Consider the following 27480-nt stretch of genomic DNA (forward strand, 5'->3'; position numbering starts at 1 on the left):
CAGGTTGACTCCTTCCTTTTCTCTCAGTCCTCCCCCCTCTCCCTTTGTCTCACCCTCACCCTGCCTGTGCAGTCACTGCAGTGCTCCGGCCCTATCTGCTGACCTGGCAAAGCAAACTCTCAGTTTCACCTCAGAGGCAGGAGGGAACGGAGAAAAGAGGTGGAGATGAGGAGAAGTGCAGCAAGAAAAAAAAACAGATGGAAAACTGAAATCTAGTCTTCCTATCTCTCTTTTTGAGCAAATTCTTTATGAATATTTAGTATTTTCTTTTCTACTTATATATGTAATTACTGCCAACATCTCAGCTGAGAGGGGATATTTACTGCATTAATGGATCAGTCGGTATAGGCTCATTGCTTCCAATGAAACCTTAGATGGGAAAGCATAAAAACAGGACATTAATTTTATTTTATTTGAAATTCTCAGAAGATAAAGTGCTTGTTCAGCCGTCGGTTACAGCTAATATTGGCCTGGGCTCTTTTTACACCCAAATGCTCTCTCTCCATTCATTTGTTTTTTTAAATGGTTGCTCTTAATCCCTCTCACGTATGAGACTGTAAATATATGGTTGCCAGTCTTGTGAGACTCTGATGGGCTGGCGATCTGTCTCAGGTTGGAGATCGGTATCAGCCTCACCCCCAACCCTTCCCCTTTTGGCCCTGCAGACATGGGCAGGTATAGAATTATTAATTTTTTTTTAATTATTAATTTTTTGCCTAAAATGTTTCAGTAAGGGTCATTTTCAACCTCACCGATGCATCACTTACAGCCTTACAGCCGAAACAGACCATTCATCAGTTTTTCTCAGCTCTCTGGGTCAAAGCGGTAACACATATTACACAATAATTCTTTCAGCCACACTTTTTTGATGTGCTTGGTAGCAAGTAGCCTTAAAGCAACATTGTGTCCCCAGAGATGGTCTCTGCCCTGTGAAACCTACAAAAAAGGCTGAATATTGCTATGTAAGCAATGTGCACTAAAGCTACACTATAGCAGTGAAGGAAATGTATGAGAAGCAGTGGGTTTGTTGTACTTACATGAGCCGAACCGATCCTGAAACACTGCTGCAAGGTAGCAAGAAAAATTTGCAAGGCTGTAGATGTGTCTGAGGGACAGACATTGCATGGAAGAATCCATGTCAGTGGGTTTAATGATGTGTTGTTGTCAAAGAGCAAAACAGAAGGCGACTGCTGCAGTAGCTCTGGGGTCCTGACTGACATTCAGGCTGTACCAGAAAAACATGGCTGTCACTGTCGCACAAAGATGACACAGCAGCTGTGGAGCTTTCCCAAATCTGAGCCCTTCAGAGCTATTTGTAAATAATGCCGTTGCTGAGAATATAAAAGCATCTCACAGCAGCCAGACTCAAAGTTCCTGTAACTGAACCTAAATGCAAAACTGCAAAGTATTCAAGATTGCCACCCAGACATTCTATATGATCTTTTTCCTCTGTGCTCATCTAAAAGTCAACAGGATCTCAATTATTCATGTACTTGCAATAATATAAGTAGGATCCTAACGGGTTATGAATGGCTGCATTTACTTAGAAGAGTAAGGTGAAACCTAACCAATGATATAAACTTTTCCAGCACTAAAAACATAGAGCTTGTACAACTCTACAGTAATGACCCCCTCTTTCCCTTTCCCACCCCACTGGCCACCTCACTGGCCAGTGTAAACTGTAGTAGCATCATTTTAGCATTTCATCCCATTATGCACAACCAGTGAAGTAACATTAAAAAAATACCAAGACATGAGTAGGTGTTTACTTAAGTCAGGTTTACCACAATAGTAGATTCCAACCCTGAAATGATGGATTTTAGCTTCAGTGTGCCACCCCAAGATATTTAGTGGTCCTACAGTATCTACCCCTATGAAACATTTCTGGAGGCGCCACTGCTTGTCTAAATCAAATCCATGAATAAATATAGCCAGTCACCTATTTATTCTCCTTACCAAAGATCAAATAATCAAATTGCTAATTTTCCAAGGGTAGTAAGGATATGTGGTCCCTTCACCAAGCTGGAGATCCAACTTCAGCCACTAACAAGCAAGGTGATCTAACAACAACAAAGAGAAAAACACAAACAGGACCCTAAAGGTTACAGGAGGAACCTTTCCTCCTAACCCATCGGCAACAGATTCTTTAGATCAGACTGGAAAACAGATGGACTAATAACTCACAAGCATTTGCTTTTGTTTGGGGTTCTTGTTAGTAGCTGATGCACTCGGCTGAGAATTGTTCCAGTTGGCATCTGGATATCAACTCAGATGCCAAAAAAAACACGTTAGTTCTAAAAAGCAACATCCCAAGGATGGAAAAAAGAATCCTGTCTAATTTTTCTTATTGAGATCCTTTCAATGAACTCCACAAACAAAATAAATAAAAAAGACCTTCTAATCAGAGGTGGGTGGAGAATCCTAAAAATGGTACTCAACTAAGAAAACGACTACTTCAACATTTTGTTTACTGAGGTCAAAGTAAGTATTAGCCATTCAAGAAATCGCTCCAGTAAAAAGTTTTTGGTAAATAGGCGACTCAAGTACTGAGTTATTATTGGTTATTTTGGTATTTTGAAGATTAAAATACTTAGAAATACAAATAACATGTTTACAAAATAAAAATAAAAAATCATGCAGAAGAAGTAGTTCTCCAAATGCTATTTTTCAACATGGAAGGAATCCTAACAGTGAGAACTCTGTACTCTGTCAGGTCAGGGGAACGAACTTCCATTGACAATATCTACTATTTAACTGATCTCTAAAAGCTCAATTAACTCACAGCAGACAGAGTTGAAATAAATTTTACAAAAGAAGAGGAAGAAGAAGAGGTGATGTTCCACAAAAATGTCATTCTAGTAAAGGTAAAAAGTAAATAGAGTACAGCAAATCTACTCCTAAAAGTATTTTTCTATTCAAAACGTTACTTAAATAAATGTAGCTGGGTAAATTTAACCAGCTATTAACGTCTTCTACGTCCAATATGAAGTCCAACAGTCGGGTTGGATATTGGTGCGATTTTACTAAATTATTCAAAAAAAAGTAACCATGGATTTCCATTTTTCTGTAGTTCCACATAATATCTTGATGGACAGAGTCATTATTATGATTCTTCAAAACCAATTGAATATAAGTGGAATGGGTAATCAAACTCTAGTACTATATTTTTCCAGCATCAATCGGGTGATAACGGTCTGATCTTAACTTCCATGACCTGGAAAAATGGCAACTGGAATATCCTCCTCAACGCTCACGAGTAAGGATTACTGGGAAAAATAAAATGAATGGTCCTCCAGTATTTAAAACACCTTCAGTTTTATAATAAACTTCCAACTCACCCATTCTTACCCTAATTCTAGATGTACCATTGATCAATCATGCCAACTATGACTTTCCTGACTTTTATTCTTTAACTATAGAGCAGCTTTGTGAAGGTTAAGGGCATACTGCTATACTGAGTAGAAAAGTTACCTGAAAACGGAGGATGATAGTCCAGATAAGGCCCAGCGTGAGGCGATGGTTTCCATCTACTATGTCATGGGAACCAACATTTTCTAAATGAACCCTCTGCTCCTTCAGGAACTGCAACGCTTTGTCGACATTTTCCAGGCAGTGGATCCGCATACGACCCCTAGTCGGTCTCGGCTGAGGGAGAAAAAGAGAGATTTATCACCTGCTGAACCTTAACATAACTATCAGCACCACGGACAGTGCCCTGACTAATGGCATACCAAAGCTGGTGTTAATACAAGGAATTTAACCTCTTTTAAAGAAAGACCAAAAAGGTTCAGCATGACTGTTTAAGTTATTGTTTGTCTTCTTACCAGGAGCTCCCCACTAAGAACCTCCAGCAGTCTGGTGAGCATATAGCCATCCCTCAGGTCGTTGTAGAGGTCAGATATTCGACAGGACACTCTGGCTAGGTGGGAGTTGACCCACTTTGTGAAGGTTTTTTTCTGCACTGCATCTCTTTCATCTAAAGAATGAGAGTAGATATTGGGTAAACACTGGGAAGGAAGTATTTTGATATTTAGTAGAAACAGTTGTTCTCAAACAAGTCTTGATTTTAATAATTAAATTATAATCTTGACTAGTAAACCATCCACTCCCACTAATTCAATCAGGGTCATGGTGGGGCCGGGGCCTATCTCTGGCAGTCTATGTCACACACTTACAGCTAAGGACAATTTAGAGATGCCAATTAACCTATCAGGTAAATTGCATGTGGAAGGAAGCCGGAGAACCCAGAGAGAACTCATGCATGCATGGGGAGAACATACAAACTTGGGGCCAAGGGCCGGGAATCAAACCAAAGACCTTTTTGCTGCAAGGCAACAGTGCTACAAACTGTGCCACTATGGAGCCCACAATAATAAAAAGAAAATACATAGTAATTATCATTATATAACAAAAGGCAAGCTCTAGATTTATCATCAGTCTATGTTCCTACCCTCAGATATGATCATGAAATCTGAATGATGACCGAAAGAACAAGATACTCGATACAGGTGACTAAAATGAGCATTTTCCTTTTGAGATAAGGGGGGGAAAACTTGATCAACAGGGAGAGGAATCTCACACAAATATTATAAGCAGGTTTGTATAGAGAAACAGTTTCTCTATTTTTGCTGTCTGTCCTTGCATGGATGTACGCTGATGAGTGTGTTTGACCCCTGACCTGCCAGAGCCTTGATGCGGGAACACTCAAACAATTTGGAGCTTGTACACTCAGTCTCCCAGAACCCAGAGCTGATTGGTCGGTTGTTGTTATTGAGCTGGCGCTGAGCTTCTGCATTGTCCAGGTCTGGAGAGGCATTAGCCATCGCGCACTTCACCCTGCAACAAATAAAAAAATGAAAACAATAAATGTTTGCTTATGCTGCATGAAAGAATTCCACAACTGTTAATGATTTCTGTAGTCTCTAAAGCCTGGGTGTCTTTTAATTAATTAAGAGTTCTTGCAATGTTCCAAAAACTGATGAAATTCACTGGAGAAAAAACATAAAATCTCACTCGAATAAGCATAAAGTACTGGACGGAGAGGTTACATTTACTCAGCTGCAACGATTTGAGGAAGTTCTTGAAAAAAATCTACCACTAGGAGTAGATTTGCTGTGCCCTTTATGAGTTATAATATTTTGAAGAATTTCTACTCTTTATTGAGTATGATTTCTGGGTAATTTGGCCAGATTTAATTGCTTTGTAGAACCAAGAACAGGGGTGTTTAACCCAACATTTGGTACCTAGAGCATTTCTGGTTAAAACATACTTCTATGTGCAAAAGCTCCCCTGTTAGTGAAGTGTTTCAATTTTCCTTCTGAAATGCCTCATAATTTTAATTATTTTACATCTCACACTTTTAAGTGCTTCCTGTAGACTTTCAGGGACGCAAATTTCTCTATGAATAGTTTTCAATTTGTCTGTGTTCTATATATGTGCATTCTGAGCTGATCATCATTTCTTAAGTCCATTATAATATATCTGAATATGATTTTCCTGTACATAAAATGTTTTATTACGATCTCTAAAAGACCAGAAACAATATAATTCTGTATTTTTCTGTCTGATTCCATCATTTCCACAGATTAAATCGAATATCTTGTGTAGTTGGGATTCAAATCCCATTTTTACCAAATCCATTTTTACTGTTATTTAAATATTTTTTTGAACTATTAACCTCTACTTGTAAAAAGGAACTAAAATACACCAACTGTTACCTGAGTACAGCCTTTAGCAACTGGAATAAGGCGAGAACAATCAAGGGAGAAGAAATGGATGCTCTGTCACCTCAGGGAAAAAAGCTGTTTACAGCCAATAATTAAACACTGGTGTTACACAACATCACACACCTCCTAACCCCTATTTAACCCCAACTAGATTAAATAACAGAAGGAGGATATAATGAAATAGCCATTAAGTTATTATCAGTTTAATGTTTAGTTTTAAAAACCCACAATATTATGACTAACAGCCAAACTTCTAAATACAAAAGGTACTTCTCCACCATTATGATCGCAGCGCTTCTAAATGTGAACACCAGAGCTATTTTACAATAGCTTTGCTAAAAATAAAATCTCTCTGATGTTCATTAAAAACATGGAGGGACAGGATGAGTCCCCTCTTCCATTTATTCCTTTGACAGCTGAAAACAGAGGGATGAAAATAACTTCACCAATGAATAATCATCAGCTCATGCCGCCTCCGTGCAATCACGTACAGCTTAAGTCTAAGTTTTAAAATAACGTTCATGAAAAAAATGAAGTCCTAAACCTTTTTTTGGGCCTCTTTATTAAAGCTTCGTGCAAAACTGATTAAAGTAGAGAAGATTTGAAGGTAAACAAGTCAAATGCCTGTTTTTTTCTTTATTACTAAAACTTTTCTCCAAACTCAGAACAAAACAGGATGGTTTACAGCAGTGTGTGAAAATACATCTATGCATGGCTTAAATTGTCCAATAAAATTGATGTAAAAATATTGAAATATTGATTCACATTGTTTTCTTTAAGCTATGAAGGTTCCCACATGTACAGGCTAACCTGAACATGACACAGGAAGGGTCGCAGAGCTGGCAAAGCCCACAAACCAGTAACCACAAGTAGTGTTGCCCCGATCCAACGCTAAAATTATGGTATCGTTATCAGCGAGTACCAAAAGTTTATTCAACTTTTGTCACCCATTCCAGGTAGGCAATAACAAGTTCTACTGGATTCACTTTGTATTAGTCTTTTTCCTGCTTCATAAAAGTAGGCAGCAGCTTGACAAAGCCATGATGGCAATTATTCTACATCCAAGTAGTACTGTATGCAGTTCTTCATAAATACATATACACATCAATTAAAAACAGATTGCATCGGATGCGGCCAATACTGCACAGCCAGGTATCGGGGATCAGTATCAGGGCCAAAAAATGGCGTAACGGTGCAACAGTAGCCACAAGAGTCGACCCCTACTCCATCTGACTAAAAACTCTCCTGCAGTGCAGCGCCCTTTCACAGACGACTCAACAGAGGATATCTTCCCTCAAACTATCTCCCCAAAATCTCCACCAATGCAATTGTAATCCCACCCAAGGCCTAAAACATTACCAAAATCCTTGCATCTTGGAGAAAACCAGTGCCCCTTGAACAAGTCATGGCCTGCAGGGACCCAAGAATAGACCCACATTATTTCTCAATACCAGCTAGAGCAGAAGGATGCAACCAAGCAGAACCCGTGCCTCACCATCCTCTGGAGTCCCAGCTAGTTGAAGAAGCAAAGCCTCCAGGATACCCCCCTCCACCAACCCTCACCACAGCACATCCACTACCCCCACAGGAGGATGGCTACTATCTTGCCAAGTGAAAAAAAGGGTTAAGCTCACATCATCCACTACATGCAGCTGTGTCCAGACAAACCATCACTATATCTCTGCATTATTTTTTCTATTATATTACTGCAGTAAAACGTCACCTTAATCCTTTTAACTCATCTGTACAGCGGCTGCCAATCAGTGTGGAGGGTGCCATTAAATCTCACAGTAAATTTAAGAAGTGAGTCATTACAGTTTTAAAAACTTCCTTCCAATTATTTCTCTTTTTTTTGTTGTTGTTCTTTTAGGAGAGCAGATGTGCCCACAAGGCTTAAAAACATGGCATTTGGTGTTCTCCAAGCTTCTTCGACAGGGGGAGGAAACGTGTTTTATGCATGGGGGGGGCCCACTGGGAATCAGATGCTATATCTTTACCAAACACTGTCAGATGTAGGCCAAAGGGGGGAGATCATTTGAAATGCAAAAAAACTGAACACAAATCTCATTGCGATGTGGTGCCTCCTCACTCACATTACCAACTTCTTTATAATTTAACAACTGAGTTCAGAGGATGCAGAAACAATAAAAAATATATATATATATTTTTCATGTTCAGGAATGACATCAGGTCTTCTGATCTCTCTGTTTGGAGAATATTTGATAAGAATTTGAAGCTTTTTATTCCATAAGATGTTTACTGGCCATCCTTCTTCCTCCAAGCACATTAGTGTTCACTTATGTGACTTTAGATGCTTAAAAGATGAATTAAAATGAAAACTACTTCTTTTCTTCTCCAGCACCTAACCCTATAAACACAAACAATGTTAAATATTATTAAAATATTATCATATAATATGATACACTGCAGTAAAAGCATTTCCTGTTCAGTAGCTGACCTGCTTTTTAACAAACGAACAAGCAATAATAAATTATGTTTGATCCTAAATATGTTTATTATAGAGTTAATGTTTTTTATCTTCTGCTTCCATTTTTAGTCTCTTTTCTCATCTCCATGATGTAAAAAAAAAAAAAAAAAAAAAAATATGTTCACTACTGTCACATCTTTAAAAACACTGAAAAGCCTGATAAGTAAATGTCAGTGTGATGGTAAGACACGGAGAGGAGAGACCGTTGTGCACTTAGCCTACCTCCCCAGGGAGAATAACAGCAAAGCATTAGGCTGCTTTCTATCTGATGATCAAGCAGATGAGGGACTGCAGTGAAAGAAAACACTATGAGATATAAGCCGCAAACTCCACCAAATAAAAGTGATGAAAACTGCAGTTAGGAAGTGAACGAATACGCTACTGATTTTGGTGTAGTTGGAAATATAAGACATTTTTTTAAGTCTTGTTATTATGAAGAGTTATTTCTGACATACTTTTTGGTTTCAAACACTTATGCAATAAGATTAGCACTTCAAAATAAGAATAAAAGTTTTTTAATTTGTGAATTTTGAAAAGAATTTCCCCACTTCAGCAAACTGTATTTGCTTAGATCGCCTATAGACACTTATTGTAAAAAAAATTCTTTCCACTTTGTCCAATTTTTTACTAATATTTGTATTTGTTATATTCATTACTTTCATTCGTTTTCTATCTGCTTTTATTTATCCATCATTTCTTACCTTTTATCTTTTATATTTTATAATTAATTGATTTTCTGACAGTAGCATGTGCTGTAAATCTAAAGCGAGTTGTGAAGATATGTAATTCATTAATTCAATCCATTTAGTTTATCTTAATAAATGTGTTTGCATTAACAAATTTTTTTCCAGTTTTTTTGCATCTTATTTATCTGCTTCCTAAATATTCACAATTAAACTGTAATGAAATGTATCTTAATAACCTGTGGCATTATTTGACATTTCCTCAGGAAACTGGTGAATGCAAATAAAGTTATATTAACTGATAACAGCATAGAAGCTAAATAAATAAAATGTATATGCATTTAGTTCAAACCTAAATAGTCACAACAGTTTCCTTAAACTTATTGTGGAAGATTTTCTTGAAATTTCTAAAAGACCCGCCCTCTCCATTAAAAAAAAAATAAAAAAATACATGTGCGGGAGCATGCACAAGTCCATTTCTCCTTGTGCACGCTCTGTTTAAAAGTTGCTGTTCTCATAGCTCATACAAGCTTACTGTGTCATAATGTCCCTAAACCCTAAATCCCTCATTCACTATATAGAGCAGGGACTATATAATGGACTTTATAGCGAACTCAGGTAACTGACCGTTTGGACAAATGATCACTGCTTCTTGCTCCCGTTGGTCGTGTAACTCCTCCTCCACTGTGCAGTGCCCGGCCATCTTTGTTATAATTCACGGCTGTTGAGTAGCAACAGCCTATACCGACAGAGGGCGACTTTGACACCAAATCCCATAATGCTCTGCAAGGAAAGCTCTCCGTACAAAGCATTCCAGAATATATCTGCCTTTTCTGAGGCTTTTCTTTTCTCCTCATACACTTCGTAGACGCTTTTTCTCTTACGACCCTATGCCATTTTCAAAGAACGGTGAGAAAGGTGAGCTTCAATGACTGTCTGAGACCACAGCTCACCACAGATATACACCTGAAAGTGAGCATGCACAGAAAAGGATAAAGGGAGGAACACGTAGGACGGCCTTACATAAACATATCACCAGAATGATTGACAATTAGGAGGACCGCTTATTTAGATGATCCACCAGGAAATTAAAGATCGCCCTCTGAGAGAGAAACGGGGAAGAAAAGAGAGAAATGGGAAAGGAATCTTAAAGAGAATAATACAATAGTAATACAAGGTCAAATATGATTAAATAAGTCAATCTAAAATGCAAACCATGTTGTAAAGAATATCTCTCAGTTATCAGCACAGAGTAAAACACCAAGACTGTACGTTATCTTGGTAAAATAATAAATAAAGCTGGGCCAGTTGCAACTTCAAACCAGTTGAACTACCACTCTTGTTTTCAACCAGTAATTCTTTGGAAACAAAAGTAAAAAAAGCCAATATGTTTTCCACAAGAGCAAGAACAGCTATGTCTGGCCAGGACATGTCATACTTCACAAAAACTAAAGTGCAAGACTCCCAGAAAGTCTTATTAAACCTCTCCCTCCACTGCAGTAAACCATCTGCATATTTTTCAGTCACCAAACAAGGAAAACGTTCCATAGAGAGCATGTGTTGAGAACAAGCTTCACAAACAGAATAATGTTGCCTAGTTTTTGCAACCTTGGGAGAGACAACTAGTTTGAATGTATTTAGATATGTTTGTACAGCCTTTGATTATAGAGAATTTAAACGTAATGAGGGTAATCCTGGTCATGCAGGAATCAGGAAATCGTAAAAGGGGAGTTAACAATTGCTTAGCCCTAATCATACTTATTGTGTTTAAATTGATTGATTTTGATGTGTATTTTTGTAATTCGATTATTTTTTTTTTGGAAGGCATACAACCTTATTTGATAGGAAATGGTGGCAGAAAGGATTTTCAGATGAAGGTTTGGCTCCTGCCTGAGGCTGACTGAGTCTTTCACAGCTGAGTCCAATAATTAAAGGGGATAACACCCAACCCCCCAATGCCCTGCCAAAACACACACACCCACACATGGCCCCACACACACACACATGCACGCACATGAAAAAACACACACAACATAGCACAGCACTGTCTGTCTGATTGATGGGCATGTAGTTTAGTGAGGAACAAGGCAAAGAAAACAATAACACAGACACACATGGATCATCCTTTTCTGCATAAAAATGCTGAAGACATAAAATTCCAGAGCTAGAAAATCCCAGAAACTGCAGATAAAAACCAAAAAGGAGATTACAAGTGATCAAACAATAGCCTGACTGCAAACCCGAGGCCTTTTTCAAGATTTAGATAATAGAACAAAAATACTTTAACCTTAGATAGATTTTGTAACAGTATGTTAACATTATAGTTTAATAAGCTTTAAAGTGGCAAATTAGGCACATATGATAGAAATCAGACATTTGGACATATTCACAGCAATACTAAATTGACTATTCTTTAACTCATGTGTGGCAGGCATAAAAGAGACTTTTAACTGCAGGATTTAAACTAAAACTAAAAAACTAAACTAAAAATTGCAATAAGAAGTCTTATGACCATGTTGACATGAATATTGTTCTTAGTTAATCAGCCTATTACTTGCATATGCAACTTGAATTTTCCAAAGGGATTTTCCTAGATCAAAAGATAACTGCTAAAGTAGAACATCTTTACAAAGGTGGAAATAAGCATAAATATTCAAATTATAGACCGATATCACTGTTTCCAAAATTTTCAAAGTTAATAGAGAAACTATTTAATACAACATATTAAGTAACAGTCAGTACAGATTTCAGTCTAATCAACTGAATCTAATCATCACTGAAGAAGAGTCAAAGTTGTATAAGTTTATTTTATTTTCAGATGATAAAACCTTGTTTTATTCCGGAAAAAATATAAAAAAAGATGTTTGAATTGGTTGAAACTGAATTTGTGAGAAAAAAAAAAAATGATTACCCTTAAATTTAATGAATTTTAAAATGAATGTATAGGGCACCAAAAAAAGTTCTTCCAAACAATATTCAAAACATATTTTCTAAAGGAGAAAGTAAGGATAACTTCAAAGGAACAGATATTTTCAAAACATCCAGATACAGAACAGCAATGATGGAAAGATTCATTTCTATTAAAGGTGTTGATTCGCGGAATAAGCCTTTTAGTGAGTTAAAGTAGCTGAAACCTTTTCTGTGTTTATTAGAAATGTGAAGCTCATTTTGATGAGTTGGTTTTATGCTTATTTTTTTGTTTGTTTTCTTTGTATTGGTGAACACTTTTTTCCCTTTTTTTGTATAGTTGTAATTATCTGAGTTGAATAAGTAATATTTTATTGAAAATGGGGGCAGATAGTATGTTTTATTGCTTCTTTCTGCTTCTTTTCATTCAAGTTTTCAGTTGTTACTAGTACAGGTTGTATAATATTGTTTCTTTTATTGAATGAATGAATGAAATGAAGAAATACAATAAAATTACATATTTTTCTGACATATATTTCTGCAGAAATTGGAGTTGTAATTCAGTTTTTGCCTAGGAAAATTTGTAATTAACATTAAAAACATGGTAGATGGGCGACAGCTTCTACTGATGATGGTTCACAAATTGTTGTTACATCAACACTGAACCAGCCTGCAGTGTGTTTTCCCACTTTAATTTTGTTTGTGATTCCAAAATCAGGCCTCAATTGGTTAATAAGTTTGATTTCCATTGATGATTTTTGGGTGATTTTTTTTTGTCACCAAATTGAAATTTGAACAAAACATGGTATTAAATGAGAATATTTAATTCCTTCAGATCTAGGATCTGTTAGTTGAGTGTTTTTTTTTTTTTTCTTGTTTGTTTTTTTTTGAGCAGTGTATTACATTTCTGAAAATTATGAAAATTATACATTGTAGCTTTAATTGACTGACTAATGCAACCGGTGGGCCTAGAATAGAAGTTAGAACATGTGGAAAACAGATCTCAGACTGACTGTTTAGCAAAGCGGAAGATCTGTGGTGCTGTGGATCTATTTCGCTCACTAAGCCCCTGTAAGCAGAGCAAATAATTTTTTATGTAGAAATCTGGTGAAGTCTGACAGAAAGGATTAATAGTAGAGTCCCAAGGAAGGAGACCAACCAACAGTTTTATACTCAATTCAATGGCAATTTTTTTTCCAGATTAAGAAAATATGGAAAAAAACAGAAATTCTGATGTTGTAATTAAACAATCCAGTTCTTACAAATCCCTGTGAGAGGTGCTAAAAAGTGTGGATGACACTGTAAAAGATAAAACAGCAATGAATTGATGCTACATTGGATCTGTAAGTATTTTGTACCTCATCCTGTCAAAAGCTCATTCTGTTCTCATGTCTTTCTCCAAATCTTTGAAAATAACCAAATATAAGGGATATGGAGAGCAAATCAGGTGTATACTGTAGTTTAATGTTCCACATGGCTCTCTTTTTACTCATAGACTGAAGAGATATATTAGAACTGGAATGGAATTAATCATGACAACACTAACTTATAAACCCTCAAGTTATTATTACCGTAGTATTTAAAGACTACATTTGGCTTAGAGACAAACGGTTATCTGCACAAGTGCTGCACAAAAAGTTAAGGATTGTACAATAAAAGCGGCTTTCTATTTTTAAATCAGAAAGGGTCAGTAAGACCATTGGCTAAAAGTATGGAGACGCATCTCAAAGTGCAATCACGCTTTGGGGGAAAAATAAAGTGCTCATTCCGAGTAAACAAGATGTCTTTTAAGACACTGTCCTGCAGAGCAGAAAGAGCTTAGAGATGGTGCCCACCTGGAGAAAAACACAAAACCTGACATGGTTCTGAATTTGTCCAATAGGACGAGGCAGCAGAGATCCAGAGCGAAACGTTTTATGTTCAGACATAACGAGGGGAACGTGAGTGTTCTGCCAAATGGACAACCTACAGCATCTACTATTACTCTATCAAAGTGAGGGAACTGTTATGAATGAAGAGGCAAGCACCTGAACCCCAATTTTCCTACTGATGTGGATATTAGTGTGTGAATGTAAACAACTATGTGAAAGCGGCTACTAGTATACAGCAGAAACACTCAGTGGGAACTCATTTCTAGTTTTCTGAAGAAGCCTCTCAATCTTTCATTACGGTTTATGATGCCCTGCATTAAGGTTCTCAGGAGCTTTTGAAAAGAAACAGATCAACAACAATACCTACATTTCTGTGCTGACTAGGCCAAATGTTTTGGATCATTAGGCTATGCTGTTAAATGGCCCAATAATGGAAGCAGAGGGTTAGGATCGGGTACCATATTTATTTTTAAAATGTTCTGATAGTCTAACAAAGTTCCCATGGCGTCTGGAAGAGAGAGCATCCCACAGCATGAGGATCCTCCACCATACTGTGTAGTGAGAGCAAAAGGTGCCTCTTTAAACTTTTTATACTATTTATTAAAGGCATCTAAACAAATTATGAAAAGTATCTAAATGATTGTGACCATTTCACACTTAGACAGACTTTCAGCTGAATTCTATGTTCTCTCATCTGCCTCATTTTAAAAAGAGAAAACTACATTAACACGTGGACAAAACTGTCGGTACCGAATCTGACTGAAGAAATAATTAACAAAAGAATCTATATAAATGAACAAAAGAAAGTCAGACACTGCATTTCAACCATGGTTCAATAGAATTATAAATTATAGATTTTAAAAAATAAACTCAGAAAAACACTTTATAAAAACCAAACATCGTTTCACATACAGGTTTAGTTTTTGTACATACATCTTTCCCTTCTAAAGGGTTGTGTATACTCCCGCAGCAGTGTGTCACAGAGAGCTTGTTGCAGGTATGACGCAGATATTTTTAATTTATGTCCAATTTTGAAGTGTGGTACGGATGAGGAAGTGAGGAAGTGGAAAAATGCAAGGGGCAAGTTTGTGCGACAACGGAGGGAGATAAGGGCGGAAAGAAGCGGGGATCCAGTTGGAAAAAGGGTCCCAGCGTTCTCGTGCACCTCGCTCTTCTAGCTGGTCCAACTTCACGAATAATTTTTCCACAATGGTGGTCATACAATCAAATCAAGCCGGTAAGGTACCAAACAGGAACTACGCATAGTGTTGAGCGGATGTAGAGCTGACCAATCAGAGGCCTCCTTTCTCTCCTCATTGTCTGCCGTCACCTTCAATTTTGGGGAGGTGAACCAGAGTGTCTATGGAAGGGGGGGGCATATCTGTATTAGCTGTGACACACACGCAAACGACCTGGTTTCATAGCATAAACCAGGCTTGAGGCTTTATGAAGGTAATCTGTGTTTTGCATGGTCCAATATGGTGTCAAAAACCTAAAAAAAATAATGTAACAGAGTCGAGAGTCAATGGGCAAAGATTTTTGCCATCTAGGGTGGAAATACAACTCCAATCTGACGAATGAAATGACGCTTTACTTTTCATTAAAGATTAAATATTTATCTTGCACATCTAAAATACTATATCAATATATTTATAAATATTTTAAATTGTAATTTCAAATAAAATTATTTTAAAAAATGTATATACATTTTTTATGTCTTAATCAGGGCCACTGGTTGGTTGGGGCGGCGCCCTCTGTTGACCTGCTACTACTGGTTAAAAGCCTTCAGCTGATCCAAAAGTCTGCAGCCAGAGTTCTGATGAAAATGAGAAAGAGAGATCATATCTCTCCTATTTGGTGGGAAAGACACATAAATAGACACTTTTGATCATTGAATGCTGCAGTGGAACAGTTTAGCTGTCCAATCTTAGGAAGTCATAATAATAATCTCAGTTATAGCTTATTGGAAGAGAGGGCTGGGATTTATTATGTTTTTTTAAATGACCTGTATTACATATGCACTGGATAAATGTATTGGGGATTTTTTGTTGTTGTCATGACATACTCAAAATGAATGAAAAAAAAAATTCTATTGCTTTTTGTGAAATTTGGAAGATCTGAGGTATACATCAATAGGTCTTATCAGGCTCCAAGACCTTTAATGCAAGGCAAAAAACAATTATTGTTTTATCCTGGTGGCTAAACACACAAACTTTGTTTGAAGAGAGATAATGACACTTTTTCCTCTAGAAAATTAAAATTTCACCTGTAATCTGTTTTTGCTGCAACCTTTGTTTAGTTTAATGTGAACAAAAATGGATTTGTTACTTAATGTCCATATCTTTCAGTCCTCATACAAGCAGCATTTCCATAAACCATCAAATTGCACAAAATGGTATAATTGGTTTTTATTTGCTAAATGGAAAACTTACATTATTTGATAAAAAGTTTTTGCGCTGTGATGGGGTGTTTTTTTTGTCACATCTGAAACGTTATATTTCACAAAACTGCAACGGAAACATTTTTTTTTTTTGCATTACTTGAGTCAGGTGATCTGCAGCTGGAATTTACTGCCCTGTGAAAAAGACAAAGACCAGAAATAGTTGGGCGCGATGAACGGATGAAATATAGATATACCTCATGTGTTTACATGTACATCTGGTGATGCCATGTTGTTTTCAAGAGATATCATGCAAAAAAATGCATTCTCATGCAATTTCTATTGTATTTCTTATTAAATAAAATACATCTATATTTCAATGGTGAGAATGCAAGATTTTAAAACTTGCACTTTCAAAATTAGCAGAAAACTAACATAGGTTTGCGCTAATTTGCAATAGAAATGCAACTACACTTAAACTACACTTACAGACCCTGGCTGCAGAGAAGAGTCTGGAGGTACGAGGACATGTGTCATGAAGGAGAAGCTCTGAAGAGTAAATGAAGGGCTGAATGACCCTGCACAGGATTTTAAGAAGAAAATATAGTAACAGAGACGAGTTGACCTCAAACCCCTCAGACCGTTTGCAGGCAGTAGGTGTATGTTGGAATTTTTGATGAGGAGGAAAGGAAGGAGGAAGAAGATATTGGTTGCAGTAGCACCGCATGGAAAGAGATTGGATTGTTGGACGTTGGTCCCAATGAAGGTGAGAATGCAAGATGATTCTGGTGGCACAGGTAAGCTTGCTTTGGCAAGGGATGTTCTGTGGGTAAACAGGACGCTCTAAATATGAATCCGATAGGTATAGAGATGAAGTTGAAGTATCAGAAGCCTCAAACTGTTGGAGAACATCAGAGAACAAACAGCATCATGAACACCAATGACCAGAGAAGACAGGGTTAGCTTCTAAAGCAATATACCCAGCTTTGAACATCTCAGCTCTATTTGTCAACTACCAAGACATTGATGTCCGACATTAATCAGAGAGGCAGCCAAAGATGGGTTAAATGCAGATGACAGATTTACCAACAGTGACCATTAAGAAATATCAAGACAAAAAAAAAATGATGAGAGGAGCTGGGTGAGACATAACCAGAAAGACTTAAAGCTTTAGGTGCAGTGAAAGGTGAATCGACTGAAACGAGCTGAACATAAATGCTGCCACACTTTTCAGATATGAAGTAAAATCCGATAAAAAATAACCTGGAGTGCTTGGTTGTTGCACGACAAGAAGTGAAACAGGTATGGATGCTTTTGCAGAGCTCCGTCATCAGATGTTGTGCATTGTTTAAATGTTTAATGATAAACTGTTCAGATATGAGATGGACTTCAGGCCATTCTACAGCATCAGTGATCCAAGAATAGCTCAAAATAAGGATGACGGGCTGGACCATCAGTTTTATTGAGAGGTTATATTTAGAGATACGCCGCAGGAGAGATGCAGACCTAATCAGCTGAGACAAAACAGGGTGTGACACATACGGGAGAATGGTTACAGAGATAAAAACAAAACAAAAAGGGAACAAAAGACGCAAAAAGACCTAGGAGAAAGTGGAGGAAAACAGAGGAAAGTATCACCAGAACAGAGCGAAGAAAGAGCGACAGCTGCCAGTTTTAATCAGTCAGTGCTGGTTGATTTTGGCTTTAAGGTTTATTAGAGATAAGGCGCTACATGCTTCCTCTTCTGTCGTCCTCATCAATATCTGTTCATACATTTGAGTTAAGGTCAATAATTGTCCTCAGTCTCCCCACTTGTCTTTGATTATTTCTATCCTAAAGTATAGAGTCATTTTTTCTCCAGTTTGCTGTTGGAACTTCAAATTTTACATCTAAAGATTAAATCCAATGAAAGGGCAATCATTAAAATTAAATGACTGTAAAAACTAATTAACACTCTAATAGGATGAAGATACATTTTGACTCTTTCCGAAATTTCTCACAGCAAACATGCAAACTCTCATGGCTATTTGTTTTTTTCTGTTGCAAATCAGACCAGACAACTTAGAAATGATCTGCAGAAGTGTGCTGTCTAAGACAGAATGGTTAATCCACATTCCTACAAGATTGGCAAGAATAAGGAAGAGTTTCAAGTGTCAGAACTTGTCAAGTCTGAATTACAGTCCAAACTCTCCTCTTATCTGGAGCTGCACAGTTATTGTATCACTACTGCAGTATTACATATAGAACCAGTTCTGGTTGTGTTGTTTTATTGTAAAGGTAATAATTTAAATCTTCCATTACTCCTTAAATTCTAGAAGGACAGTTTCAAAGCAGCATCATCTCTCTTCTCAGTGGGTTAATTGCAAAAGGATTGTGGCACTGCTGCTCTCTGTGTGTAGAAGCTTTGGGTAAAGGTAATATTTCTCAAATTTTTCTAGGAAATTAGTTAAAAAGACCAGAGGACAAAGCAGAAGTATAAAGCAGGATTAGGTTACTAAAACATATACCACACTTTGAAGACTTCAGAAAGCTCTGTTCATTCCCACTTATGAGCATCGTTACAGAAAACCACAACTGCAGACCTACCAAAACATGGTCGCCCAAACAAAACTACAGGCTATGCAGGCAGAGCATTAACCAGAGAAGCAGCATTGGGCATTTAGTAAAGAAGAGTAGAATAGAATAGAATAGAATAGAATAGAATAGAATAGAATAGAATAGAATAGAATATTCTTTATTAGTTGTCAGTAGGGAGATTCAGTTTTACTAAAAGCAAAGTGACAGGTAAAAACGTAAGCCAAATGGTTGGCACAAAGGTCAAATATTTTAAGAAAAAATAAGAATGGGAAACAGAAATAGAAAATATTATTGTTGCACCGATACCGATACCAGTATCGGGATGGCTCCGATCCAGCACTACAATGGTGGTATTGGTATCGGCGAGTACCATCAAATAGGACACCGATACTATTTTGAGAGCCAAAAGTTTATTCAACTATCGTCACCAATTCCAGGTAGGCAATAAAAAGTTCTACTGAATTCACTTTGTATTAGTCTTTTTCCTGCTTCACAAAGGTATTAGCAGCTTGACAAAGCCATGATGGCAATTATTTTACATCCAAGTATTATGCTGTTCTTCATATACATACATCAATATCAAACAGATGGTATCAGTATTGGCCAATACTGCACAGTCAGGTATCGGTATCGGGGCCAAAAAATGGCATTGGTGCAACACTAGAAAATATATGGCATAACAAAAAAACACTAAACTACTGTTATTGATTAGGATAACTGAATGTATACTTGAACAAAAAAGAAAACAGACTATTCCATGACACTTAAAGATGACCATAGAGCTCGCATTAAGCTGTAGGATAAACACCTGCAATCAGTTTAAAACATCTGCACAGCATTGTGGATGAGAATAATCAAACTTAAAAATTCTTTCTCCCATCAAAACCACCTAAATCCTCCATCATCCCCATTAAATGCTGCAAGCTTTCTGTCTGCTTCTCTCCTTCACAAACAAGCACCAGATCCTTTTACTTTGACGTCACTTGGGACGCATTTTACACACTGCACTGAGTCACTTTCTCTCACTTCACCTCAGCAAAGTGAGAAAAAAAACAGCATCTGTAAACAAGAGCAGAAGCCCACGCCCAGTTCTGACCGGGACAGACCGCAAAGTTTTAATCCAATCAGTCACCTTGTCTTCCACAACCTGACAGATGCCCAGCTGAGCTTTACCAGAGAGCCAGATCATCATCAAGAGGAAGAAAATGAAAATAAATCAGGTACCGGTATATATGTCAGTCTAAAGGGAACAAACTTAACCAGATGAAAAATCATTATATTAAATGATGAGAAGAGATGACAAACCCACTGATCTCTGATACATAAATATTCAGTTCTATGGGGAAAAAACATCCTTCTTTGATTCTATTTTGCTTCCAAGGTACCAGTCTGAAGGTTGTTTTTTTTTTATAATTTGGCTTATTATTTTCATCATTTTGGTTATGCACCAGGCTATTTTCAGATAATTGTTTCTATTTCTAGCAAGCATTAAAAAAGCTTCTAAACACATTGCATGAACCATGATGCCCCACACTCTTTTTGACATTGGCGTCACTTTCATTGTCACCCTAACAGTTCATCTAAATGAAGGAATTATGAAGCAATTACTTTATATTTCAGATCATAAAACAAACAGTTATTTTAAAGAAGACTAACTTTTTGTTTTTGGAGCCAAACCCAGACCCTATTACTGCAAGACCTGCAGAATGAAAATATTACCTAAACATAACCAATCTAACATCATGAAGTAGGCCAAAGGTTTTAAGAAACATCAGCAACATATCAGGCCCCAAACTAAAGCAATTCCAAAATGGACCAGACACAAAGTCATTAGGATCAATCTGCTTGAAAGGATGTAAAAACTGTGTCTAAGGCTTATAGAATTTGGAAACTGAAAACCAAGGACAAAGAACTGCAAAGCAGTATGAGCATCCTAGTTTTTATTTTCCTGAGTTTCTGCATCTGAGAGTCTGAGCGTAGACAGTGTCCATAGAACAGTTCTTCCAAAACCTCACACCTACAAACATGGTGCCAGTTTGACTGTCTGGGTCCACTTATAGTGGTTCCAACCTGCTGGAACCTCTGAAATTCTGAAGGAAAATCTCCGACCATCTTAGACTTAGACAGACTGTATTGCCATTTTTTACACACAGAGTGTATACAAAAAGAAATTTCGTTCAGTACAGCTCTCAAAACATTTTTAAAGTGCACACAGAACTGAGTCAGTGCTAATTGTATGACTCTAGCACACCAGCAAGTTTACCTGGGAAAGGCTTAAAAATGTAAAGATTTCGGAATGGCCTAGTCAAAGTTTTCACTTCAAACTGATTCAGATGCTGAAGCATGACCATCAACACCATTAAAAACCCTTTAATTGGAATACGTTCTGTTTTCATACCAATAGAGTCCTTTGTTCTGCTTGTTATGTCCAGACCCAGAGCAAATATTTTATTTGTCTTGTTTGGTGCAGTTTGTTTTAAAATTAGACTTATTGGAAGTAATTTATAACTGGTAAACAGAGCTACACATTTGACAATCATTGCTCCCACTGGACAGAAATGATAGGGGATAAACAGCACTCACAGACTCAGAAATGGAGGAAAACTTTCATTGAAGTCCAGTTTGCTGAATTTCTGCTACGCGTTCATGGCAAAATCGCAACTGCATGCACTTTTACCATACCATATTCCTTGCTCTGATCTGTATCAGTGAATGCATGCTGTATAACATCACTACAGCTACAGGCCCCTATGGTGGCTTATTGTGTCCACCAGAAGCAAAGTCAACCAGAGTTTATTTGGTTTTGATCTGAAAACACCTCAGAAAGTGTTACTCAGTCTGGTTGTTTGATTCACACCAAGGCTGCATGATTGTATTCACACCAAGACAGCATGTTCAGATCAAGAGGGAACAAATATTATGAAACTACCAAACGCGGTAGATGTGAAAACCCCCTAAAACAGTGCTGCAAAGTGTGCTGCAAAAGTGGTCTAAAATTCCACTACAGAGATATGAAAAAAACACATTTCCATTTTTGGATATGCTTGATGGCTGCCAAGGGGGACCCAGCTACTAATATAAGTTTAAAGGAAAATTACCTTTCACATAGGGCAAGGTTGCTTTGAATATCCTTTTTTATATTAGTTAAATAATTGTTTTAAATTGGTCAAAATCTGCAACTTTTTTTTAATATAAAGATTGATGTTCAAAAACAAAGCAGGACAAATCGCTGTTTGCTGAAGCAAAGTCCAACTTCTGTACTAACAAATATTTAAGTAGTGAAAAAAAACCACCCAATCTTGCAAAACAGACAATACGTGGCCCGAAGACTCAACAATCGGTGAGGATAGTGTTTGTATGCACGTGCACGTAGTTGATGTTCAAAGAAAGAACACACCACCTACTAGTTATATGGCAGAGTAATTACACCCTTTTTAAAATGTTTTCATATTTAGAAATAGAAGTATGTGCCATATTTAATGGAGAAGGAACGCACTTTGTCCCATATTACTGTGAGAGTAAAAAAATGTAATGGAAAAGCTCATGGAAAATGAAAGGCACGTTAGATACAAAACTTACGGTAAACATGTTTACGGGCTCTGTCCTGTGTTGTGATCAATGGTCTGACAACATATATGTAAACGATCCAGAATACCCTCATCCCATTGGTCGAGCCAAGTGTTGCTCACAAAGAAGAAAGCCGGAGAAAATTATAAGTTTCCTGTTGCACCAAAAATGTGCACAATTTATTTATTGTTTTCTGTTCATTTTTACAATTCGAAGTTAAGCAGGACAGGATTATGTTTAAGATACTTATTTTATTCAGCAAAGTTTGTTATTTTTTATTAAAGTAAATTGCTGGATAATAATGTGTTTTCCATGTGTTCATGTCACTCACAAATATGCATTTAATTCAATGCATATTTGAGTCAAATGGTTAAAAAAAATCCTTTCACACACAAAGGGGGGCTAAAAAAAAAAAAAATCACCACGCCAGGAGGGGTAAAGGCAATCGGGTCAGCTGGCACACACATGATGCTGTTTTTTTTTTTCAGGAAGATGGCAACCCTAGGAATAGGAAACCTAACAGTTGGACCACCTTGGTATTATGCACCACAGATTGGCTACTTTCTGAAATAATAAAGGAATGCAGAGGTCCAGTTAACTTCCATTAAGTTAGAGGACACAGCTAACATGTGGAGTGTGGTGTTCTGGAAGGAGAACAATATTCACTTCTTTGGCCTAAATGCAAAACTCAGTGTGATGAAACTAACACTACATCATAGTGAAACACAGTGGTGGTAGCACCATGGGGGGCCTTGTTAACCATAGAACAAAGTGTTAGGTTATTACAGAATATACCAGGCTTTGAACATCTCACTCAACTCTGCAAAGCAAGTCATTTGAAATTGAGATAGAATATGGTTTAAATATGAAAGACAGGTATGAATATTTTTTTAGGGACTGAAAAGGAGGTTAAGAGATGAGGCTGGGTGATTGTCAAAAGTATAAGCATGACAGATTTAAAAAATAAACTGTATAGATGTAAAGTCCTTGAACCTTGGTGCATCCTTCCTTTAAATCCATTCACAGAACAATCTTGGAGTTATTCACTCAGCTATACTGCAGACACTGTTCTGTTATCAGGATGTAATCAATTTACGTGCTTTTATGCTGCAAAACAACAACTTCATCTCTAGTAAACGGCCAGAGTTAACACTTAACTCAAATTAAGTCACTAAATGGGAACCCCTGCACTGATATATAACTTATCCAAGTCCTTCTGGAGCACAAAAGATATCTGCAAGTCAACGTTAAAGGCCTAAAAGAAACAAAAAAAAAAAAAAAAAATACTGCAACATGACAAAGTCCATAAATCAGGCCTCTATTCTGCTTCTCACCCTCATTTCCCTTCAGAAATGAGAATATGAGGAATAATCAGCCAAATGGTAAATGATTCCCATGCGTGCATAATGTTACGCATGTGGGTAAATGGAGAAACAGCGCATCCCCTCACCGGATCACTGCAGCAACCTGCACCCAAATGCAGGCCGGCGTCCCTGCAAACAGAAAAAAAAAAATATCCCGCACCTCGAGTCTTTGCGTTCACGCACGGAATGATACTAAAAGAAGACCCCCCTCTTTTATGTTGCCGTGATGTGTGGGGCCTTACCTGAAGGGTCACTCTCAGATTGTTGCTTGGATGTGTCCTCCTCTAAAGACGCGGCCGGTTGGATCGATAAGCGGAACGGCTATGAATGGAGGGAGGCTGTTATTCCAGCAGGGTCTTCCCTCGATCGGTGTCCGCTACGCCGGGAAGCGCTTCATCCGCAGGAGGATGGGGAGGATGCAGCGTGGGAATAAAGGGGAGCAGCTGGGGACACCGGCCGGGAGGCGCAGTTGGTGCTGAGGTGGAGAACCGGTGGAGGGCGATGATGATATCCATAGAGGTCCACGTTTCCACCTGACACAGCCTCTCTTCCTCCTCTTCCTCCTCCTCCTCCTCCTCTAGTGATGCTGGAAAGAAATATCAGCATCAGTGAAGAGAGAGAGAGAGAGAGAGAGAGAGAGAGAGAGAGGGGGGGAGGGGGGGTCAGTGCCTAAAATGAAGAAAATACGCACAGCCGCTAGGGGTCGCGCTTTCACTCTCATGCCTATAACAGATTTATAACAGATTTTGGTTTATTTGCAGCTATATACTATATATATATATAACTGTAGGTGTTGAAGATATTTATTCTTAATTCTTTATCCATTTGAATTGTATTAATTCCTAATTGTATATTTTTTGTATTATTTACAGAGTTTTTCTGCAGGTTACTAATTGTTGATTCTATTTATCTTTGTTTTATTATTTTTCTTCTTCTTTTTTTTTTTGTTCTGAGGTATGACAGGAAGTCCCTACACTTTCTATAAGTGTAGGGGCCTGGGAAATGACCAGCAGGCATTTTGGGTTTGGGGACTATGGTTTTTACCAGTGCAAGAGAGGTAGAAAAAAATAAAAAGTTTGTACTCTTTAATTGTTGGCAAAAAAAAAGAAAATAAAATAAACCATTTAGAACCATCATCAAGACCGAACATTTAAACTTCTTTTTGCCTGCATATAGAAACTTGACCCCAGTGCCTTAGTAGTGGCTTAATTGGATCGTTAAATGGATGTTTGGCGTGGCAAACAATCACCACAACAGTATGCATTTTAATTTTGTTAATTTTAACACAACTTTATTTAAATGATCAAAATTTCAGTGATAAAAATTTTTTTTTCAGCAGATCATCATGTAAGTGAGGTTGATGGAGAAAAATCCCTCATTAAATTTAAATAACGTATCCTCTTTTTAAAGATAAACTATGATGTATGAGTAAAACAAATAATTCATTATCATGTGTTGATTTGCATTATTTTCAGATACTTTTTCCCAATATTTACAAAGTTAAGACATGACTTATTTATTTGAGCTAACAATTTATTATCCTTCAAGGCTAACCTGGTCAAAATGTTGAGATAAACATATTAATACTTGCATTTTTTTCTATAAAATTAATTGCCTAATAACCCAAGATCAAAACCACAAATTAATATACTGTGACAGTGTGAATAGGATGTTATTTAGAAAAAGCATAAATAAGTCATAATCATAAATACCTCATTAACCGGCATAATAAAATGAACAACCCAATGAAACAGTTCAAATCTGTTTATTTATATAGCACCAATTCACAACACATGTCACCTCAAGGCACAGAGAGGTGACAGAAATTACCGAGGCTATTCAACTTTATCACACAGTCAGATTAAAGTTTTCTATCTAAGGAAAACCAGCTGATTATATCCAGTCATTGGACATAAACCCGTCAGACCGAGCATGCACGCGGTGACAGTGGAGAGGGAAAACTAACCTCCAGCAACAGGAAGAAACCACTAGCTTTAATTAATCTGATCAATAGCAATTCATCAATTGTCAAAATAGTTGCACACTCATTTCGAAATCCATAATGGTTAACTGGAGTTTACAGACTCTAAAACATGCAGTAAAAATCACTTAGAGCAATAATTAGGTTTTAAAAAAAACAGTTAGGATAGAAAATAATTAATATGCTTTAAGCAAAACTCTGCCAGTTTTACCTTTACCAAAATAAAAATTCAGTAATAAAAATCTCCCACTAAGGACCTTCTGCTATTGGAGTATTAATCATTTTACTCAAAAAATAGCAAAATGCCATTTGAATGAAACAAAAATAACTCTAAATTGTCTCATCAGATAAAATAAATTGTTCTATTAGATAACAAATAACTGATCTCTCATGATATAAACATCATATTTACTTTAGTTATAATGGTTATAATATAATAGGATAAGAGACATTTTGTTGATTTACCAACCTGCTTCAACTAGAGCAGTGCTGACTGTATGTATATGTGACTTTATCCTTGGTATCCCTCAAACTATAATCAGCAAATGTTTGAAAAGAGTCATCCTCCTGCACATTAAAACTGCTCTTCCTGCTGACATAAACCAACATATATTTACATGAAGAGCAAAGGGGTCAACACAGTATACAATAATAATAGCTCTACAAACAGCGGTTTTCTCCATAAACTGCAGCAAGTAGTGATCACAGCTGCCCTAACTGACATATATTTACACATTTGCCGAGTTCTTCACTAAAAATACTCAAAAGATTATAGGAGCAGTCTGTAAATCTATATAGTAACATCTGATTTAACTCAAATAATTAAAATGTCCCTTTTGTCAGGAGTTTTCCCCCGGGCCCTAAAAACAGCAAACTGTTGAAGAGCAACTTGGACAAGCTGCAGAAATACAGACCTATCTCATACCTCCCCTTCCTCAGTAAGATTATCGAAAAAGTTGTGTTTCAACAGCTGAACACTTTCCGAACAATGACCAGCTGCTTCAGTGTCTTCCAGTCAGGTTCACGTATTCACCACAGCACAGACACTACCCTTGACAAGGTGTTCAATGTCATCTGAAATGCAGATTCCGGAAGAACCTTAGTGCTGGTATTATGGGATCTCAATTCAGCTTTAGACACCATTGATCACTAGATTTTATTAAAGCATCTGGAAAACTGGGTTGGCCTTTTTGACACAGCACTGGACTGGTCTAAACCCTACTTGACGGGCAGGGTCTTTATTGCATCAAAAGGTTACTTTAAATCAGAAATCAAAAAATAACATGCTGTGTTCCCCTAGGGTCAATTTTAGAGTCCCTCCTGTTTAATATCTACATGCTCCCCGTCACTTCACTCAGATCTTAAAAAAAATAACGAAAGTAACCATAACTATATAGACGACACACAATGTCGCCAGATGACTATGAACCTATTTAAGCGATGCGTAAATAAAAGAAACCAACGCATAGATATGCTAAAATTCTATTCTGCTCAATCAAGACAAAACTAAAGTAAAAGTTTTTGGACCAAAAAAAGAGTGTTCAATAGTTAGCACACCTTCATTTAATACAGCTGGAAACCACCAATCAGGCTATTATTGTGCCATATGCCGTGATCATGGGTTTTGGACATTGGGAACCAGTGCCCATATTTCATCTTGACATAATGACCAGATGGGAAGATGCAATTTTGACTAGAGTCCTGCAACGGGTCGGGTACCCGCAGGGTCCCCGATGGGTCACCCGCTAAAATGCTCTTTTGTGGGTGAAAAATACATAAATAAGCCACAGTCAGAGCATACACGTCTGCTGCAGTGGTAATGGCGCTGCTCTGCAGCGCAGCGTACTATAGCCTATTACTTGATGTGTTAACGGGTCGGGTTGCGGGTTAAATATCAACGGGTCGGGTCGGGTTCGGATTTGAATTGAAGATATCC

The 27480-nt window shown here is 37.3% G+C and overlaps 1 protein-coding gene across 4 annotated transcripts in view; it reads right to left on the minus strand.

The window, feature by feature from the left end:
* The window catches only part of sptbn4 (spectrin beta, non-erythrocytic 4), a 107126-nt gene extending 82997 nt beyond the window's left edge, over window positions 1–24129 (minus strand). For all 4 annotated transcript variants that reach the window (XR_001481701.1, XR_001481700.1, XM_015390757.1 and 1 more), the window contains exons 1-4: window positions 23806–24129; window positions 4679–4836; window positions 3825–3976; window positions 3472–3645 (exon numbers count right to left, since the gene is read on the minus strand). Coding sequence is in view for 2 of the 4 variants with exons in the window: in XM_015390757.1 (XP_015246243.1) it covers window positions 3472–3645; window positions 3825–3976; window positions 4679–4823 (471 nt within the window). In the remaining 2 variants the exon portion in view is untranslated. The remainder of the gene's footprint in view (window positions 1–3471; window positions 3646–3824; window positions 3977–4678; window positions 4837–23805) is intronic.
* Window positions 24130–27480: the final 3351 nt, after the last annotated feature.

Source organism: Cyprinodon variegatus, unplaced genomic scaffold (assembly GCF_000732505.1).
Source record: "Cyprinodon variegatus isolate N-32 unplaced genomic scaffold, C_variegatus-1.0 Scaffold510, whole genome shotgun sequence".
In the NCBI taxonomy this organism is placed as follows: Eukaryota; Metazoa; Chordata; class Actinopteri; order Cyprinodontiformes; family Cyprinodontidae; genus Cyprinodon; species Cyprinodon variegatus.